The sequence below is a fragment of the Agelaius tricolor genome, unplaced genomic scaffold, assembly GCF_023055355.1.
Source record: "Agelaius tricolor isolate 1412-34295 unplaced genomic scaffold, bAgeTri1.0.p SCAF_54, whole genome shotgun sequence".
Lineage (NCBI taxonomy): Eukaryota > Metazoa > Chordata > Aves > Passeriformes > Icteridae > Agelaius > Agelaius tricolor.
The window spans coordinates 2,432,004-2,451,988 of record NW_027269314.1 but is presented as its reverse complement, the minus strand read 5'-3'; the positions used below and the strand labels follow the sequence as shown (position 1 = coordinate 2,451,988).

The 19,985-nt window shown below is 46.2% G+C and overlaps 1 protein-coding gene across 1 annotated transcript in view; it reads left to right on the top strand.

The window, feature by feature from the left end:
• Positions 1-19,985, top strand: part of ATRN (attractin) — a 148,292-nt gene extending 128,307 nt beyond the window's left edge. Inside the window, exons 28-29 of the mRNA XM_071455749.1 lie at positions 13,171-13,285; positions 14,718-19,985. Coding sequence (XP_071311850.1) covers positions 13,171-13,285; positions 14,718-14,842 — 240 coding nt within the window. The 3' untranslated portion in view covers positions 14,843-19,985. The remainder of the gene's footprint in view (positions 1-13,170; positions 13,286-14,717) is intronic.

Genomic DNA, 19,985 nt, shown 5'->3' with positions numbered 1-19,985 from the left:
CAGCACAGACTTTTATACAAAAAGAAAAAATTAAGAACTTGAAAAAACTGATTATTTTTCTTTCTCACCTAAGGCAGCTGGATTGTTTTGTTTTATTTAGACTGAAGTTTTTTTGGAAGTTTTTCTCATTAGGCTTTAAGGTTAAGAAGGGCAGACGTGGATTAGATGTTGGGAAGAAATTCTTCTCTATGAGGGTGGGCAGGCCCTGGCACAGGTGCCCAGAGCAGCTGTGGCTGCCCCTGGATCCCTGGCAGTGCCCAAGGCCAGGCTGGACACTGGGGCTTGGAGCAGCCTGGGGCAGTGGGAGGTGTCCCTGCCATGGCAGGGGTGGCACTGGGTGGGCTTTGAGGTCCCTTCCCACCCAAACCACTCTGAGATTCTATGATTAGTCCAGGTACTAAGTTTCTCACACTTTCTTACTATAATATGAGAGCTAATTCTTTAAAAAAAAAACCCAAAAACCTAACGTGTATTTTATTCATTGTAAAGCACATGAAAGTAGTCTGACCCCAAAACTTCTATTTGGTGAGTAATAATTTTTAAATCTTGACCTAAGTACAGGCATTAAGGTTGCCTGTATAGCTTTAGCTCTTCCTTATATATGTGTAAATGTGGTCTGGCATGGCAAGTTTTAATACTTTTCCATGTGATTGGTGTCCTGCACCACCTTCTGGGTGGACACTGTGCAGAAGCAGCTTTTCAATATATTGAATCACAGAATAGTTAAGGTTGGAAAATCCCTCTAAGACCATCGAGTCCAACCACTCCCCCATCCCTGCCAGGGCCAGCACTGCCCCATGCCCACACCAGTACCACAACCACAGGGTGTTCAGCTCCCTGCAGGGATGGGGACTGGAGGGCTGGGCAGTCCTTTCTGGGAAGGCATTTTCCCTAATTTCCAGTCTAAACCTCTCCTGGTGCAGCATTAGGCTGTTTCCTCTCATCCTGTCTTGTACCTATTTTGGAGCATAGTGGAAGTAAAGTAAAATTTGCAAAGGTCCTCAGTAATTCAGGTGATTGAGTATCTGGACCTCTCCTTGGATGCTCTGACTGGTTCTCCTCCCCATTGACTTTCTTTTGACTCCAGATCCTCAGATTTTCTGATTTTTCTATAATTTCCCTGCTTCTTTCATGAGGCTGGTACTGGGAGTCATTACCTCTAACAGCGCACCAAGACCTGGGAATCCACCCTTGGAAAATGGGATTTTCACTCACCAAATCAGACTGAACCTTTATTTCATTGCTCATCAAAAAGGCCGTGGGATGTGGATGTTCCTGGGGCTGGAGGCAGATCTGGGAGGATGTAGCCTGGCTGCTGATGGTTTTGCGTTGCATTCTGTCTGTCTGGAGCCCTTCATCTTCTTCTGTTGTCTGGAAGTAGCTAAAAACACCTCTCCTGTGGAATCAGGCCAGAACAAAGCTGTTCTAAACTTTTTGATCTCTGACAAGTTGTCTGCACTCAAACTACAGAGAGGATAAGCTCCTGGATCTCTTGAGTTCTTATAAGTGTGTTATTCCTCTCTTGTTCTGCTGCCCTCATCTTGTCTGGCCTCCTTGGGTTCCTCTGGAATGGATGGAGAAGCTGGTTTGAAGCACAGTAAGACAGACTGTGGAGAAATATCCTATTTTAGACCCTGAAATCATTAGGAACTGGTAATTACCTCTGTGCTGATAACTCAGATACATGTTTCTTAATCAATTTTGGGCACAGATGAGGTGGTCTGATCATGCAATGGCACAAACCCTGTACAGTAATCTGAAGCCGAGGAGATGAATGGATTTTTCAGGTGCACTTGAAATGTTGTGCCAGTGGTAACTCCATAAAATCAGTCAATGTTTTGGGTTGGAGGGGAGCTTAAAGATCATCCCTTTCCAGCTCTCTGCCATCACCTGCTGGCAGGTGTGGCTGCAGAACAAGGGTGCCTCTACATGACAAGGAGTGTTACTAGGTTTGATGGGGTTTATATAGTTTTTTCTCATCTCGGAGAACTTGGCTAGGGAATAAAAGTAGTCACAAAAGGCCAGAGTGTTTCACAAAAGGAGAGGAGGCTCAGGAAGGTTGTGGGTTGGAAGCAACTTGGGGAATGATGCTTCTGAGATAGTCTGACCTGTTGGTCGCTGCATGGAAATGGATTTAAATAGAAATGAAAAACCAATCTGAATATGTACAGGGTGTTATGGTTTAACACTAGCCAGCAGCTTGGGTTTTTCTCCTCGTCCCTTTTGCACCTGCATGGGAAAAAGCTCTTGGCAGGAGGGAGCTGCAGGAGGATGGGCTGGGGCAGTACAGAATTGGACAACCGTGCTTCTCTTTGTGGTCTGCCTGTTCTTTAACTCTTAGCCAAGGAAAGAGGGAAATGTTACTGTGGTGCTGGATGTTGTATCTGCCCTCCAGTTCCTCTGCCATCCACTATGTCAAAATTGGAGTCTTCATTTTAATTGCAAGAAAGCCAGACTTGCATTATCATGAATTCAGTGATGCTTTTCTTTCCCCATGGGAATCAAAGCTGTTGGTTAATGACGAGTTGATTTGAAGGTAACAAAGGAGAAGTGGAAAATGGTATGTCTTGTCTGCAAAAGATTAATTTCCTATTCCATTGTCCATTGCCAGTTGGCAGCCAGTGTCAAGCTAGTTCCATCCTAAGCTAATGTTTTCCAGCTGGACAGTATTAGAACTGTGTTTTCAATTAGTAGTTTTCCTGGGGTACTTAGGAGTAATAGAAAGTGATTTACCTGCAGGGAAGCAATTCCTATTAGAGGCTGCAGCTAGGCAACACGTTACTAGCTGCTTTGGTTTATTTGCCACTCAACAAATACCCACTGAATCACAAATCTACCACTAAATTTGCTTAGTTATTACAAAATCTGTTGGCTTCTCTCTGCAGCTCTTTGTGCGTTCAGACGTGCTGAATATTGCAATTATTTTTCTAAGTGTGTTTAACTTCCTTGGGTGCCTGGGACTCATCCAAGTGTCTGAACTGGTATTGCTGTAGCTCAGGATTTTTTAGGGCTTGTTATCGGATTAATCTAAGTCTTGTAATCCTCTGCAGCCATGCTTAGAAGCTTTCCCGAAAGAATTTGGGAAGTTTATAATTTTGACATTGATTTCCATCTATCTTGAAGTTGCTAAAGGCAAGAAGTTACCTTGGAAAAAACATGCACAGCCTAGCAAGCAAGTGCTGAGGTTGAGCAAAGCACTTACAGGGTCAACAAGAAAATGGTTGCATTGGGAAAGAATGATCCTCAAATTGGAAAAAAATTATTTTGGAATCTTTTAAAGGAGAGCTGGAGCAGTCTTTGCTGTGCTGTGTTCAGGGATCCAGCACGTGAAGCCAGTGCTAAGTGTTGATTATCTTTGCACCCATGATCTTTAGTTTCCTAAAGGGAAAGGGAGAAGCATTTGGTGGGCAAAAATCCTTATGAAGTTCATTTAGTGTGTTCTGTACCATTGTACCAATGTGCATTTAAATCGGCTGTTTGAGGGCTTCACTACAAATCCTGAATCAGACAGCGAGCTGATTCCTTAAAAATAGCAGATAAATAGATGGGAAATAGCATCTTATTCTAGTAATTAGTTTGCTTTGTTATGGGAGAAAGTGCTTTTGAGTGGTTTAAAGGCTGCCAGAAGATCCCATCTGTTCATGAAGTGCAGAGCTAAAGTGATGAGCTGATTTGGGAGTGGGTAGGGGGTACCACAGATAAATTAATATATTTTCAGTTTATTTGTATTTTGCATGTGAGCGATACCCTTGTTAAATTCCTTTTATATTGCAATGAAGTGGCAGCCAGCAGTAAAGGAGCAGAGAAATGAGTAGTAAATCCTGTGCCACAGGGTGCAGGGTTTGGGGAAGCTGCAGGGTGAGGAATGATTTAAAATGAAGCATCTGCCAGCCCCAGCACTTCTACAGGGTGAATTCATGTTAATTTTGACATGTGGCTTGATTTTGGGCTGTTTCATGCAGCTGGAGTTCAGCAAAGAACTAAAGGCCGAGGAACTGATGGTTTTTACATCTTTTATCCTGTTCTGGTTGTCACTCTTGATGACTCACTTTCCCCTTTACTTCACATGTTGCTGACCTGCTTTTGGTCCATGAGATTTGCTGATGGACCAGCTTTTGTGACATCTCCCAGCCTACGCCCCTTCAGTGAGCTGGGTTAGTGTAAGCATGGCAAGGACAGCTCCAGCGAGCTGAGACTGGGGCTCCTGTGCAACAGGAGGATTTGGAGGGAGGCCAGGCATGAGGTGTGATGCACAAAAGCCTCATCAAGCAGAAATGACCAGGCTGTGTCAAATCATAGAATTGGTAAGGCTGGAAAAGGCCTTTAGATTACCACGTGCGTTCATGGACACAGCACCACCACTGCGTTCACCATTAAACTGTCTTCAAGTACCACATCCATAAGGTTATTGAGCATTTCCTTGCATGGTGATGCCCATTTCCCTGGGCAGCCCGTGCAATGCTTCACAACTCTTTCCATGAAGAAATTTTCCCTAATATCCAGTCTAAACCTCCTGAGGCACAACTTGAACCAGTTTCTTTTTGTCTGATCACGATTTGTTGGAGGGGGACAGAGCAGCTTAGGGTTTTTCAAGGATGATACAAATAGGCTGAAAGTCATTCCTGTCCTCAGAAGGATAATAGTTGCAGCAAGGGCATGAAATTGAGGGATGGGGGAAATAAAGGGAATAATCCTGATCTGCTGTGGCACTTGGTGGAGATGGATCACACGCAGCCTTTGAGATCAGAAAGGCCAGTGTAGTTCTGCCTGACCTGGCAGAGGTAGGCTCTGGGTTTCTCAGCTTGCCTTTGGAAAGGATGTTTAATTGCTAAAATCTTATTTCTGGGCTTTCTGGCAGTTTCTGGTTCTAGGAGCTTTTCCATACGTTAACACAGAGGAATTCCAAGGCTGTCTATGTGTAGCTGTCTCTTTGTCTTCAGCAAAACCATTTCCACTCTTTAGGCTCCCTCCTGAGCATCGAGGTGACAAAGGAATACACAGGGAGGACAGCCCAGCTTGTACTTCCTGTTTGGTGTTTATTCCTCATATGCTGGCCCACTTTCAGGGCATGGAAAAGTGTGGGATCCCCTTTGAAGGAATGCCAGGGGTAGGAAGGGAGCATTCCCTGGGCAGCTGAGGTGTGTAAAGTGGGTTAGCTGCACTAGAACTCCATAGAGACTGGCTGTGATTCCTCCTACCAAAACAGCAACAAAAATACCCGATAAAATCTTCACCTAATTAATTATTACCAGTAAACAAGTGCCCAGTATCTTGGTTTGAATTCTATTGCAAAATTAGGGAAAAAAAAATTAGGGGAAACTTTTTCTACTCCCATGATATAATATGGAATATAGATCTGTGGAAGGGAGCTGTCATGAGATCAGCAGACATATCTGTTAAGCCTGCCTTGTATTTAGGGAACATTTGGCTGATAAGTGATTTTAACTAGTTTTAGGTTTGAAGACTGTATAAACATTTCCGCAGGTTGGACCCTGATTTTAGCTGATAAGGAGGAATTTGCTGGAAGGAGAGGAAGGAGCATGAAGCTTCCCACAGGAGAAGGATTTTCTAAGTTCATTTTTTCCCTCTAACGAGCATCTCTCTGATTGAAGTACTAATAACACCAGCAGCTTCTCAACAGCATTATCAAGGACTTATTTGCATTCATTTATGCCAAGTAGTTGTTTTGTGTGTTGTGTTTGCAATCTTCATCCAGCTGTCCCATTTCGTTGGGTTTTTTTACTTTGTTTTCCTGTGCAAAAACCAGCTGAGTGCTTGAAAAGAATTGTAAAGGTCCTGCCCCTTCACCTGTACGAAATCAAAATAAATACTCACCACTGCCCATATAAATGCACATATCTCCCAGATTTGCTCGTCATGGCCTCATCCATCCCTCCCTGGGAAGTGAAGAAGGATGAGTGTTGGCATCCGTGAGTGGCCAGGCTCAAACTGTGACACGAGTTTTGGTCATTTCAGGGGAGCTGCCTTGGAGATCCAAATTCATTCACCTCACCAATCCCTGCCCTTCACCCTGAGCTGCTGGCCTTGGAGATCCAAATTCATTCACCTCACCAATCCCTTCACCCCGAGGTGGTGGCCATGGAGATCCAAATTCACCTCACCAATCCCTGCCCTTCGCTCCGAGCCTTGGGGATCCAAATTCACCTCACCAATCCCTTCACCCCGAGCTGGTGGCCATGGAGATCCAAACTCACCTCACCAATCCCTTCACCCCGAGCTGGTGGCTGGCTGTTGCTGGACTCACAGGAGCCCTGGGCAGCACAGAGCAGTTGTTAAATAAGGGGGAGTAGACCGGGGGCCCCGTGGGGCTGGTGGCATGTGGGCTGTAGATCCGGGCTGCTCAGATCTGTGTTCCCCATTTCAGGCTGCTAACATCCAGCTGAGGCTTTGAATGTGATCTTTGTTAGTTTCTCTCATGCAGCAACCCAGTTCTGGGACCGAGTCAGTTCATTCCTCAGCCCCTCTAAAATTCCAAGGTAGCTATCAGGGACTAGGTAAATGTAAATTTTTAATCTAAACTCATTTACTCTGAATTATTGCTAGAAGTTCATTCATCTCTATCTTGCAGGACACACATACTACCCTGAGAATATAATTTTTAAAGCTTAATAATCTATTTTAATAGGAAATTGCTTGTAACTTGTTTTGCAAAGGTTCACTCAGATTTTAATGGCACAATTTAAAACTTGCAAATGGAATTTGACCCTTTTTCTACAGAGTGAAATCACCTGAACAAGTGGAATCAGTAATAAAACTGAACTGTTTGGGTAATGTTCCTTTTCTCATCCACCACCATAAGATTTTTCCTTTATTTTAATTTCCTTCCTGGAAATTGAAAACCATGTAAGACTTATTTGATCAAACCACAGAAACATGTTTTCTTGTTAAGGAAAAAAAAATCTCCATGGTATTTTTTTAATATATCTTGAAATGCAATATGCTGGCAGTGTATCACAGAACCTAAATAAAACTGATGCTGGGTTTGTGAAATTATACAGAATATTTATTGTTCTGGCCATTAGTTTTATGTGACACATTATTAACTTTTTGAATTTGTCAAGTACAAGCAGCATAAATAGAAATAATGAGATGAAATAAAAGTGTTTAGGGTGAGCATCACACAATTCAACCTACTTGGGGAAAGTATTTGGCTGTGAAATTGACTCCCAAGGGAACTGGTGGTGTATTCCACATCTGGGTCCCCTGGAAATAGCCCAGAGAAATTCCTGGGAAAGGCCCTGTCCATGTGGAGAATGCTGCTGGAGAAGCTGGACTAGTGAAATCACCTAATCTGTCTCTTATTGCTTTTAATGTCTATAATGGTTTACACTTTATGTATGCTAAATACACATCACAACTCAGAAACAACTGGAATTACTTGGCTTTTAGTGCTGGTTTGGGCCAGTAAAATCATCTGTGGAAAGCAGCTGAGAGCAGCTATTGCTGTCTCTGGGAACACGGGGCTGTGTCACCACCGTTAAGGCACCATGAGCTGCCGGTTCCCCCAGACAGGGCTGCCCACGGCTTCCAGGCCAGCAGGGCTTCACTGGCTTTCTGCTGTTCCTTTGACATTTGTACCATTCTGATTCTTGCAGTTCTTGGGGCTTTTCGCATCGTGTCCATTGATTGTTGCTTTGCTGTGCAGGAGCATGGAAAGCCCCTTGCAGGGAAGGGTTCAGGTGATTCAGTGCAGGGGAGGGGGGACTCTGTCCCTGTGCCCCTCCCTGAGGTGAGAGCCCACCTGCAGAGCTGCCCCAGCCCTGGGGCCAACAGCAGGAGGACGTGGAGCTGCTGGAGAGAGCCCAGAGGAGGCCCCGGAGCTGCTGCAGGGCTGGAGCCCCTCTGCTCTGGAGCCAGGCTGGCAGAGCTGGGAATGTTGCCCTGGAGAAGGGAAGGCTCCAGGCAGAGCTCAGAGCCCCTGGCAGGGCCTGCAGGGGCTCCAGGAGAGCTGCAGAGGGGCTGGGGACAAGGCCTGCAGGGACAGGAGCCAGGGAATGGCTCCCACTGGGAAAGGGGAGATTGGGCTGGGATCTTGGCAAGGAATTCCTGCCTGGGCTGGAATTCCCAGAGCAGCTGTGGCTGCCCCTGGATCCCTGGCAGTGCCCCAGGCCAGGTTGGACACTGGGGCTTAGAGCAGCCTGGGACAGTGGGAGGTGTCTCTGCCATGGCTTTAAGATGAGTTTTAAGGTCCCTTCCAACTCAAAGCATTCCATGGTTCTGTGATCAGGTCCATGAATTTGTCTCTCCAGAGTGCTAGAGGCACAGCTGTCCATATTTCTTTGAGGACAAGAGGTGCCTCAGGGCAGGGCCTGCTGGCTCAGCCAGCTCAGCTCTGTCCATGGCCATTGACTGTGGGCTTTGCCCACCCACTCGAGCTCCAGGGCTTTGTTCTCTCCCTCTGTATCTGCTCCCATGATGGGACTCTGCTGTTCAGGCACCTCTCAAAGCAGTCCTCTGGTGCTGAGTGTCTGAGAGATGCGCCTTATTTGAATAGATTTGAATAATGTCTACTTTATTGTGCCATTAAGCCTTCAGTAAAAAAGAATCACTTCTATAATTCAACAATGAGTTTATCAAAACCTCTGAATGGAAGTTGCTGGCAGAGGCAGGTTTTAAGCATCTGATAGAGGTTGTTACAAAATTTGGAAATACACCTATTTTATGTACCTTTTAAACGTTTACCCTTAAGAGCCATCTCTTACATCTGATCTCTGCTTTCCATGTTCACTCAAAATCTTCTTGCAGGAGAATGGCTTGGATCTGCAACAAAAGAGGATATGGAACTGTGTCAGGAGAGGTTTAGGTGGAGGTCAGGAAAGGTTCATCCCCAGAGGGTGCTGGCACTGCCCAGGCTCCCCAGGGAATGGGCACAGCCCCAGGGCTGCCAGAGCTCCAGGAGCCTTTTGGGCAGCGCTCCAGGGATGCCCAGGTGGGATTTTGGGGGTCTGGGCAGGGACAGGGGCTGGGCTGGCTGATCCCTGTGAGTCCCATTCAACTCAGAGGATTCCATAATCTGTGATAAGAGCACTCAGAAACCACTTGAGTGGGCAAAGAAAGGAGACCTGAGCTCTTGAGACCTCCTCACCAAAACTGCACTTGACGAAGCCAGCCAGCTGCTCCTTAGACCCTTGGTGTCCTGGTGACACCTGCCTAGGTCACATCAGGTGACAGGCAGGGCAGGGCTGGCGCAGGGTGAGGTCTCCAGTCCAGTCACAGTGAAACTGCTGGTTGAAATGTTACATTTTCCTCCCTGAGTGCTGAACCTGGTCCCTGGCTCCAGCGCTGGTTCTGCCTTGCAGAGGGTGCAGCGTGTCCTTCACTCCTGACCTCCCTGCTCAAATTCCACATTCCTCATCCCTCACTGCTCTGAGTCATTCCCTCCCTGCTCTGTCTCCCGGCCGTGAGCAGCACTCAGAGATGCACAATGAGTCACAGTTCAGAAAACAGGTGCCTGAACCGGGGCTGTCAAAAATAAATGTGCAGTACTTGATTCTTTAGGCGAGGTTTTGTTGTTATTAACTGCAGCTTGTCTCAGGAAAAGCTGGATTGATGGACAATAGGCCATTTTTCCCCTTTTAGTTTTAAGATGGAGCTTAGCTGCAGCAAAGTGATGTCGTGCTTAATTCCTTCCAAATTAGTTTGCAACTGCCTGACAGATTTTGGGTGCATTGTTGTCCTTGCTGTGCATGGTTGAGAGAAATAAGGATCCCCACGCAGGGAACTATTAACAACATTTTACCAACCCTCATCGTTTTTGGGATTGTTCAGCCTGGAAAATAAAAGGGTTTGGGTTGACCTAATTGTAGCCTTTCAGTACCTGAAGGGCCCACCAGGAAAGATGGAGAGAGATTTTACAAGGGCCTGAAGGGACAGGAGCCAGGGAATGGCTCCCACTGCCAGAGGGCAGGGATGGATGGGATATTGGGAATTAGGAATTTTTCCCTGGCAGGGTGGGCAGGCCCTGGCAGAGCAGCTGTGGCTGCCCCTGGATCCCTGGCAGTGCCCAAGGCCAGGCTGGACACTGGGGCTGGAGCACCTGGGACAGTGGAATGTGTCCTTGTTCCCTGCAGGGTATGAGATGAACTTTAAGGTCCCTTCCAACCCAAAACATTCCATGATTCTGACTGTTTTCTGGGCAGGTTGACAATGGAAGGAAGGAGGCCCAGGGCTACATCCTATCCCAGCTATCTGTGCTGTGGAACCAGGAGAGTAGAGAGGAGCAAGATGGGTGACCTTGAGGACCAAAATAAAAACTCCATGGAAAGGGAAGATTGTGCCCACAGGGACTCATAATGAGAGTTTCTGCTGCACACTCAGGGTTCATTAGTTGGAAAGGGCAGAGGAGGAGAGAGGGTCTTGCCTGGGGCTGAGAGATGAGCTAAATTCCTCTCCAAGTCCCTTCAGCTCTGCGACTGAGAGCTATATAATGAACAGCTACTGTTTCTTTCTATTTTATGGCGTGCAGGAGACTCAGGGTGATTTGGGTACCACAACAGAGGCACTGTCAGAGCCTGAAATGCCTCTCAGGTGGTCGAGAACAAGGAGCAGAGAGGGGCACTTGGAGAACTGGAGGAGGCAGTGCTTGTGTTCAGGGAAGGAATTCAGAGTGTTGCTCTTCCCGTTGATCCAAAAGAAGACTGAGATCCAAAAGAGGGCTGAGCTGTACTGCAGAGTAAAGCCCAGGGACAGGGTTAAGGCACAGAAGAACGTGAGGCAGATGAATAAATTGAAGTGTGAACGATTTGAGGTTAAAAGAAAGTTTCTGGTGGCAGAGTGGTGAGATCCAGACCAGGGGATCTGGAAAGGTCTCCCAGAGGTGATGGCACAGGCTGAAAGTGTAACCACCCTTAAAGCAGAGAACTCTGCTTTTATGTGCCATTGCCTGTGTTAGTAGAGGGCTGGATTTGGTGACCCCTGAGATGGATTTTCCTGCCTCCTGTTTCTGCAGGTTGGCTGGAGGATGGTGAATGTGCTGCTGAGCATCCTCATGGGTTGGGAGGGACTCTAAAGGTCATCTTTCCATGGTCTGCCATGGCAGGACACCTCCCACTGTCCCAGGGGGCTCCAACCCCAGTGTCCAGCCTGGCCTTGGGCACTGCCAGGGATCCAGGGGCAGCCACAGCTGCTCTGGGCACCTGTGCCAGGGCCTGCCCACCCTCCCAGGCAGGAATTCCTTGCCAAGATCCCAGCCCAATCTCCCCTTTCCCAGTGGGAGCCATTCCCTGGCTCCTGTCCCTGCAGGCCTTGTCCCCAGCCCCTCTGCAGCTCTCCTGGAGCCCCTGCAGGCCCTGCCAGGGGCTCTGAGCTCTGCCTGGAGCCTTCCCTTCTCCAGGGCAACATTCCCAGCTCTGCCAGCCTGGCTCCAGAGCAGAGGGGCTCCAGCCCTGCAGCAGCTCTGGGGCCATTAATCCATTGAAAACAAATACATTAAAAAGTATTAAAAAGTACAGTCTATTATTCAGTTGCTCCTTCAGTCCCTCCATCACTTCTCTGCGTGGTCCTTGCTGCCCGTTCTGCTCAGTGCTGAGGGTGAGCACAAGAGCTCTCTGTAACCCAAGTGCCATCCTCCAAGCTCTAGAATTCAGCAGAAGTGTTTCATTAGCAGTGGAATAAGTAATATACTTGAGTCTCTCCAGAAGAAAATCAGCTTTGTGCTGTGTTCTTGCTCCTCCCATAAGGCAGAAATCCATGGGCTCTATTCCTGCAGCTCCTTCTCCGAGCTCCCTCCATTGCCTCTGGGATCCAGCATCAGGGTGTGCTTGTTTCCTTCTGGGAAAAGCTTTACTCTGAGTTGGGTCCCTTTGCTGGGGGTAGGGAGATGAAGAAACCTGCTGTCATAAACCAGGCAGGCAGCAGCTTCCATCATCCAGCCCGTGTAGCATGTATTTGTCTGCCTGGCACAGACCAACAAACACTGCTGCAATCATTGCAGTAAATGAGAGATTTGGAAAGTTTTAAGTTTCATTTTGCTTGCTGTTGTCTCCTTTTGTCTTCTTTATTGAGCAGCAGTAATTTAACAGCATGTTTGACTCCTGTTCAGGCTTTTTCATGGCTTGCATTGCATTGAGTTTCTGTTGAATATTTGAGTACTATGGTGTAGTTTGATGCCTGATGGAAAAAGAACTAATTATTTCATTAACAGCAGAGTGGAATTTGTCCATACTAAAGAAGAAAACAGAAAGCACCCAGTGTATTGGGTAAAATTGTGTTTCTCAGCTTTTTTAGCTGGTGTGGAACAAAAGAAGAAACTCTCCTGAACCTGTAATCATTGGTGAACACTTGCATCCTAATCTGACTGTTATTGCAGCCCACAGTAGCACTGATCCTGTGTACCTGTGTGTGGAGTTGGGGCCCAGCTGAGAACACACTTTAGTTTCTGGGCTGGGCTGTTGCATTTTGGCTTTCTGATGGCATTCTGAAGCTGGCTGTTGATCATTCAGGTAAAATCTTCACAAGAGTGCAGTGGGAGATGGTCACAGACACTGAGGGTCAGCAAGGGATCCGATCCTCTGCTCCTCCAGGGAGAAAGCTGACCACCTATTATACATTAGAATCACAGATTGAAAGGGCCCTTAAAGCCCGTCTAATTCCCCCTGCCATGGACAAGGACACCTTCCACTAGACCAGGTTGCTTCAAGCTCCCTCCAGCCTGGCCTTGAACACTTATTTTTGTTCTTGGGAAAATGTTCTTTACTCTGTTAATGCATAGAGTGCTGTTAAGTTGGTACATGGACTTAAATTGTGGAAATAGAATTTGGAGTGTCGAATGGCCATGGTGGTGCGTGCTGATATCAGTGACAGGCTGCTGATGGGGTCGATGGAACAAACCCTCAGTCCTGTTGATTACATAAGCTGCTCCTTTGTTATTGAATTTAGGGAGAAATACAAGCCTTGTGTAGTGCTTGACTTTTTAATAGCCTGATTTTTATTAAGTGAATGTGTTTTCTGGTGATGACTCGTGTTTTGATTGTTGCTGACAGTGGTTTTAGCTTTGCTGGCTGTGTGCTGGAAATCTGCCCAGCACAGCAGCGTGGTTCATGGTGGTTCATGCCCTGGGGCTTGTAGGAGCTGGAGGAGTGATGCTGGGGGAGGAGGGAGGGTGTAACACGCTGTTTAACATTTGTTTTCTCCCTGCTTCCCCTGCCGCAGACTGTACCAAAGCCCATCGCGCTGGAGCCCTGCTTTGGGAACAAAGCAGCTGTTCTCTCCGTCTTCGTGAGGCTGCCTCGAGGGCTTGGGGGTATTCCACCACCAGGACAGTCAGGTGAGCATTGCTGTTGTCTCTGGTGGCTTGGAATTAACTCTGGACTCCTTCCCCAGCCTTACAGGTTCACCTTTCCTGATCCCACAGCAGCTGCTGTAGCCACAGTTCAGCTTGGGATGTGCTCGAGGTATTTTAGGCTCCCTGGTCTGGGCACTGCTGGCTTCCAACATGAGTTTTGGGTTAATTACTAAGGTCAATTGGTGGATGAACATTTGATATTGGACTATGCTTTAATTAACAGCTGGGTGGGGGACAGAGGGATGTGGTAGGGCCATGTTTGCAGTAGGTACCTGTGAAGGTAACTTGTCACTTGGCCTATCCAACTTAGTTCCCAGCTCCATTTGCAGGGGAACATCAAGTCACAGAAGCATGGAAAGATTGGAGTTTGAAGGGACCTTAAAGATCATCCAGTTCCACCCCCTGCCATGGGCAGGGACACCTTCCACTATCCCAGGTTGCTGCAAACCACAGAGCAGCCACAGAGCAGCTTGTGCCAGGGCCTCCCCCACGTCACAGGGAAGACTATCCCATCTAACCCTGTCTGCTGTCAGTCCGAAACCATTCCCCTTGGCCTGTCACTACAAGTCCTTTCAGAGCATCTCTGCCCTCCTCTCAGGAGCTCTGGACAAAGAGCTTTTCCCCATCCAGCCTTGTTCTCAACCCCTTCAGACCCAAACGTGGTGTCAGGGCACTGGGACATCATCTCCTGGGCAGTGTGGGATTTAACTGGGGTTCCCCAGTGGGCTTGGTGAAGCAAAGGCTTTGGAAAAAGAGTTATCAGGGTTTGAATTGGATGGTTTGGTGTTGAGGTGTTGAGCTGGATTGAGCTAAGTCCCAGATGTGGTTTGTTTGTGAATAGAGCAGGGAGGCCCTGGCATGGGGTGCCCAGAGCAGCTGTGGCTGCCCTATCTCTAGAATTTTCCAGGCCAGATTAGACAGGGCTTGGAGCACCCTGGGCTAGTGGAAGGTGTCCCTGCCCATGGCAGGGGGTGGAACTGGATGGGCTTTAGGGTGCCTTTGAAGCCAAACCATTCCATGACTCCCTGATCTGCTATGAGGAGGTTGCAGAGGTGATGTATCCCCAGGAAGGGCAGTGAAGCCTCCGTGCACATTTGCTTTCAGGTTTATTGTAGTCCATATACTGATGCAGAGAAAGACATCTTCAATATTAAGGGTTGAGGCTTCCACATTTAGAGTTTTACATCCACTAATACCCACCCTTATTGTGTCTTTTTCTCCTGCTGTTGCTTCTAATTAAACATGCAGTATTTCAGCTCCTTTCAGAATATTGGCTGGAGCTTAATTCTTGGGCCACAACACTTTTCTAGTTTATTAAAAAAATTCTACACCCTTTGTGGCCTGGAGGGGTTTTCTGAGCTCTTTGTGCAGGTTTGTTGCTGTGGCTGTTGTGGTGATGTGTGTTCTGTGCCAGGTCTCGCCGTGGCCAGTGCTCTGGTGGACATTTCACAACAGATGCCAATTGCCTACAAAGAGAAGTCGGGCGCCGTCCGAAATCGGAAGCAGCAGCCCCCTGCACAGCCAGGAACCTGTATTTGATGCATGGACATCAGAAACTGTCTAGGGTTTTAAACACAATGGAAAAGTAATACCAAGGAGGAGGAAGATTTCCAAGTCGTGTCCCAAGAGACTAGAAGCACCCGGAAAAAAACACAACTTCCTTGAACCCAGTTTTTTCTCTCATCTACGTGCTAGTTGGCTTTATTTGACAACTGCTCCACTTAAGTTTTACTGACACATGGCTTCAGATTGCTCCTTTGTTTTCTTCAAGTTTAAAGCAGAATGATTTCGTTGCAGGTGCGGTGAGGTCCAACGCCGCCACTCCTGGTCAGTGTAAATACAACAGTAGTCCAATGAATGACACTCAGGTTTCTACATGGAAAGTGCTTTGTAGTTCTGTATTTATCAAACTGTACAAAAGAAAAAGATCCAGTGTTTACAGGTGTCAGCTCTCAACACATAAACACTACTATTAATCTTCAAAGCATCTTCATTCTTTGTTTTCATTTAATATTTAACTGTTCCCTCATTATTTCAGTGGAACTCTCTTCCAGGCACAGCCTTTTTGTAGTCATCATGGTCCAGGAATGCAAAAGCTGGGATGGTTTAAAGGTTGATGTTGCTCAGGCCCCATGAAATAACTGGAAAGTTGGATGTTGCTTTGGAAAGACTCAGTGTTTACATAGTCTTAACCTGCTTGGAGTACACCACACACAAGTGCCTAGGCGTGAACAGATCTAGGGAGTGAGGAGACTGCTACACACGCTGCTTTTTAACATAATTAAATTCCTTTAAAGGTATGTATACTCACATCTAGAGTCACCCAAGGCACTCTGTGTCCTCTGTCCCATGCAGTCAGAGGAAAATCACATTTTCCTGACCAACCAAATACTCACCCAGGTGCAAATACCTGGAAGGCACGTAGAGTTTCAGTATCCCATAAGAAAACTCCCGGTTTCACCAGCATTTTCATAGAAGCAGTCTGTGTTCCAGGTCAGAGACATCACATTTTTCTGATTTTGGCCTCTTTCCTCCCCCTTCCCTCCTGCCATCCTCTGGATGAGAGCTGAGCTTGGAGGCATTGCTCCCCAGTGGTTATGGTTTGCTCCATCTTCTTACAGGGTGTAAAAAGCAACGCTCCGGGTGCCAGGGCACTTGAGGATGAAGTAAAAAAAGAACTTTAAGTAAAGATCAAGCAGAGCAGCTTTGTTTTGCCACAGGTTTGAGTTCTACACGATCAGATCCTGGTACTTCTTGTGTGGCTTGAGCTCTGTTAGAGGTTGAAGAAGTCGCTGGTTGGTGAAAGGATGAGACTTGCAAACAGCAAAGAGAAGGTTTGGTGTTTGGGGGTGCATCAAACCATCTGAACTGCTCTGCCAAGCTGGGATTGTGGTTTGAGGCTCAAGGTTGGACTGAGCCCACCCATCTGTGTGTGGTGGTGTCCATGTGTCCCTGGAATGTGGCACAGGCCCACACGGCCGGGGGGCTGCAGTGGTGGAAGGTGTCAGTGAAGGTGCCACATGAGGTGTGTGATTATGGCTCCATCCATCATCGTGGGTTCCCCAGGTCACTGAGCTGCTGTGGAGGACATCTGATATTTAATAATGAAGAAGTAACACGTGGAAGGGAAGTGCTCTTGGGTCTGGCCAGGCAGCACCTTTCCAAACTGAAACCCAAAAACTGCTCCTATTTTGTGCGTGTTCTGGTGATCAGTCACGTGTCAGCCATTCATTTGTGGGGTGGTTTTTTTTCCTAACCATGTATTTTGAAGAAGCTCTTTGGAGCCTGGCAGCACTGCAATAAAGAGGTGAATTGCTGTGTGTGTCCAGACAGTGGTGATGGGAACAGCCTGATGGCTTAAGGACTGTGGTGGATGATAATTCTGATTTAATGTGTCATTTAACAAGTGCAATGGGACTGCAGAAAAATATTGGGAAAATGCATTATATATATAAATATATATAAATGCATCTGTTTCTAAACTAGATGTTTCAGTGCTCTGTGGGAAGAAGGAATTATGATCAGAAAAGGGTTCAGATTTGTCTTAGAATGAAGGGATTTAGGCAATTTAAGTTTTACCTGATGCACAGATTACCTCAGACAGATTCATCTCCTGATAATATTTTCTAACTTGCTCAGTGATAGGGTTAATCTGAACTGGAGAAATAAGACTGACTGAAATCCCTCCCCTGTTACTGTGTATTTTCAGCCACGATGCACATCCTGATGTTTGCAGATTTCTTCTTGCTGTTTTTGGGAGGAGAGCTGCCAGCCTGGATGGTGAAAGCCCCAGTGCTTGAGTTTCCCTCTTCAGGACAGCTCTTGGGCAGGTGCTTAAAGTTGTTGGGTTTTCCTGATCACAAACAGCTTTCAGAACCGTAGGCTTGGAGGGGTGATAGATTTTTACATTAATAAAAAGACATAAATACAGAGTTTGGGACGTTTTCTCACTCCTGGAGATCTGGGCTGTCTGGTCTGCAAAGCCTACAGTGTGCCAGGAGTGTGCCCAAAATGAGGTGTCAGATACTGAAAAAATGAGCAAAAATGATCAAAGTCAAGGTGTATCAGAACCAAAAAATGTAAATAGAGCAACAAGAGTTACTTACATGACTAAAAGGAACTGGCTCCTTCAGGATGTAGCTCTACCCTGCATCTGATCTCCATCCTGATGAGGGAGAAGAGAATTCTCATACATAGCTCTGGTGCAGTTTCATCCCAGCTTAGAGGTAAACAGGGAAGAACATGGGAAGGGCTTGGGGAAGGAGGAATTGCTGGCAGTTTGTCACCAGGCCAGTATCAAAAGTGAAGGAATTTTGGGTTTATTTCATTTGGAGGTGGGGTGGGGGAGAAAGAACAACCTTATTTCATGGGAGAATCTGTAAATAAATGACAAATGGCACACAGATTTTGCACTTGTACATAAACTCTACAGTAACGTACAGAACATGGAGAGATTTAAAGTGTATATAAACCAGAAAAAATATTGAATGTATTTTTGATGATTTTAAATTATGTATGAGTTTTGTCTTAATAACTCCTTCATCTGATCAGTAGTAGATAACTTTCCAGAGCTTTAAACACCAGATTATATCGTGATATCTTGCAAAGCAGGGAGGCATAACTTGACTTTTGTGTGTTCAAATGTATTTCACTTTAATGTAGAAACCAAGTTAAATAATGGTTTTTCCATTTGAAAGGGGGAAAAGCAACATTTGGATACAAGTAATAAAGGTCCTTAAAGTGGTCACTACGTGGAGGATTAAATCATTAGTTTAAGGCCTTTGTTACTAAAATTGTGGCAGTGTTTCCATTCAAAATCACTATTTCAGGTGTTTATGACTGGCTGAAATTCAGCATTTGACATCTCGACCCTCAGAAGATTTTCATTCTCTGAGAGGAGCCTTTAAAAAAACTAGTAATGAAATTTCAGAACTGTTGGGGCTCTTTTCTTTGAGAAAACAATGGTGCCAGTGGATCTCCAAATAACACCTTTTTTTTTTAATTCACCATTTTCCATGGATTTTAGCCCAGAATTTTTTCTGGGCAGGTGTAGCATGACCTTGCCACTCTCTGGCTCAATATTTTGGATACAAGGATATTTATGAGACACAACTTTTCAGTTGTTACTATCACTTTCCCTGGGCTTAAAACGCGTTGTAGTGAAATTACCAGAATAAAGCTATTTATGATGGGAAATGCCTGTGATGAACATCAAGCCGTGGCACGTAATGTCCCAAATTCAGTGGTGTGGAACCGTGGACAGCCTCTGCTGGCAGATCCACCCTCCTGAGGGTGCTTTGTGTCCTGGAGGTGCCCGGGAGCTCCAGCTCTGTGCAGGAACGTGCCCAGGGTGCCCGGGCCCTGCTGGGCTTTGTGGGGTGCTGTAAATGGCTCAGCCTGCTCAGCCCTGCGTGAGCTCAAAGGAGGAACTGGGGCTGGAACCAAACCTGGGGCCTTCTCCATACCCTGGGGCTCCAGTGCCATGGGCTGGGCTGCCCCTCCTCTGCTGCTCCAGCTGTTCCAGCTGCTTTTCCTTCTCCAGGAGACCCTGAGCTGGGGACAGGCACAGCTGCATCCAGAGCCCTCGGCCCCTTCCCACGGGAAACTGGGATTTATTGATAATTACTGGGATTTATTGATATTAACTGGGATTTATTGATAATAACTGGGATTTACTGATATTGACTGGGATTCATTGATATTGAACTGTGTGTGAGACAGCACCAGCAGGCTCAGCGTGCCCAGGGCAGCCCCTGCGCCCCTCCCGGGTTTCTCCATCTGGGAACACCCAGGGGAGGGAGGAGGGGCTGCCCTGGCAGAGCCCCCTGGAGCTGCAGGACAGGGGGACAGGGCTGGGCTGGGCTGGGCAGGGAGGGAAGGGATGGCTCGGGGTGTGCTCCTCGTTTTTGGGTGTGTTCTTTGCAATTTTAGACAAATTCCTGCTTTTTCTGTTGGTAGCTGCTGAAACAAGCTGAGTTTCCATGCCAGGACTACTACAGTATGTGTATCTGCTGATTTTTTTGTGCATCAGGGCAGTTTTGTTCAGTCTGTTTCTTTGTTCACACAGACTATTTGTGTGCGTCTTCCAGGTACTAGAATTCTTTAGACATTTCCTCTCCATTCAGTATTGATTCCACAAACCTCACCAGTAGAAAAAAAGAGAACAATAACAATTGTCGCAGAGTGTATCACATGTCAGTCCTTTAAAAAAAAAGAAAAAAAAAGAAAAGAAAAAAAAGAAAAGAAAAAAAAGAGTTTTATATTACTCTAAATTTGTGCACAAGAAATGTTCTTTAAACTAAGATCCTTGAATTAATTGTATTCTGGATTTTTTTTCCCTCTTTGTTCTGTAATTATTTATGATTCTTATCTGTGTTCAGACTTGAGCTTAGTTTGTTAATATGTATAATTTAGCATTTATTGCATTCATATGTAAATAGGAGCAAGTATTGTAAACTATTTCATTGCTGGGGTTGTGGGTGTTATACATACACACATTTAGGATTGCAGTTTTTTGGTATAATTTTTTGTATTGTAAAATAACAGCTAATTTAAAGCCGGAACGAGAAAATTCTTGGGAGGTCTGTGCATTTTAAATACAAATGTGAAGTACATGTATATAAATAAAAGTAAATAATGCAAATCTTTCCTCTGAAATAAAAAGTAGATGATCTGGTTAAAA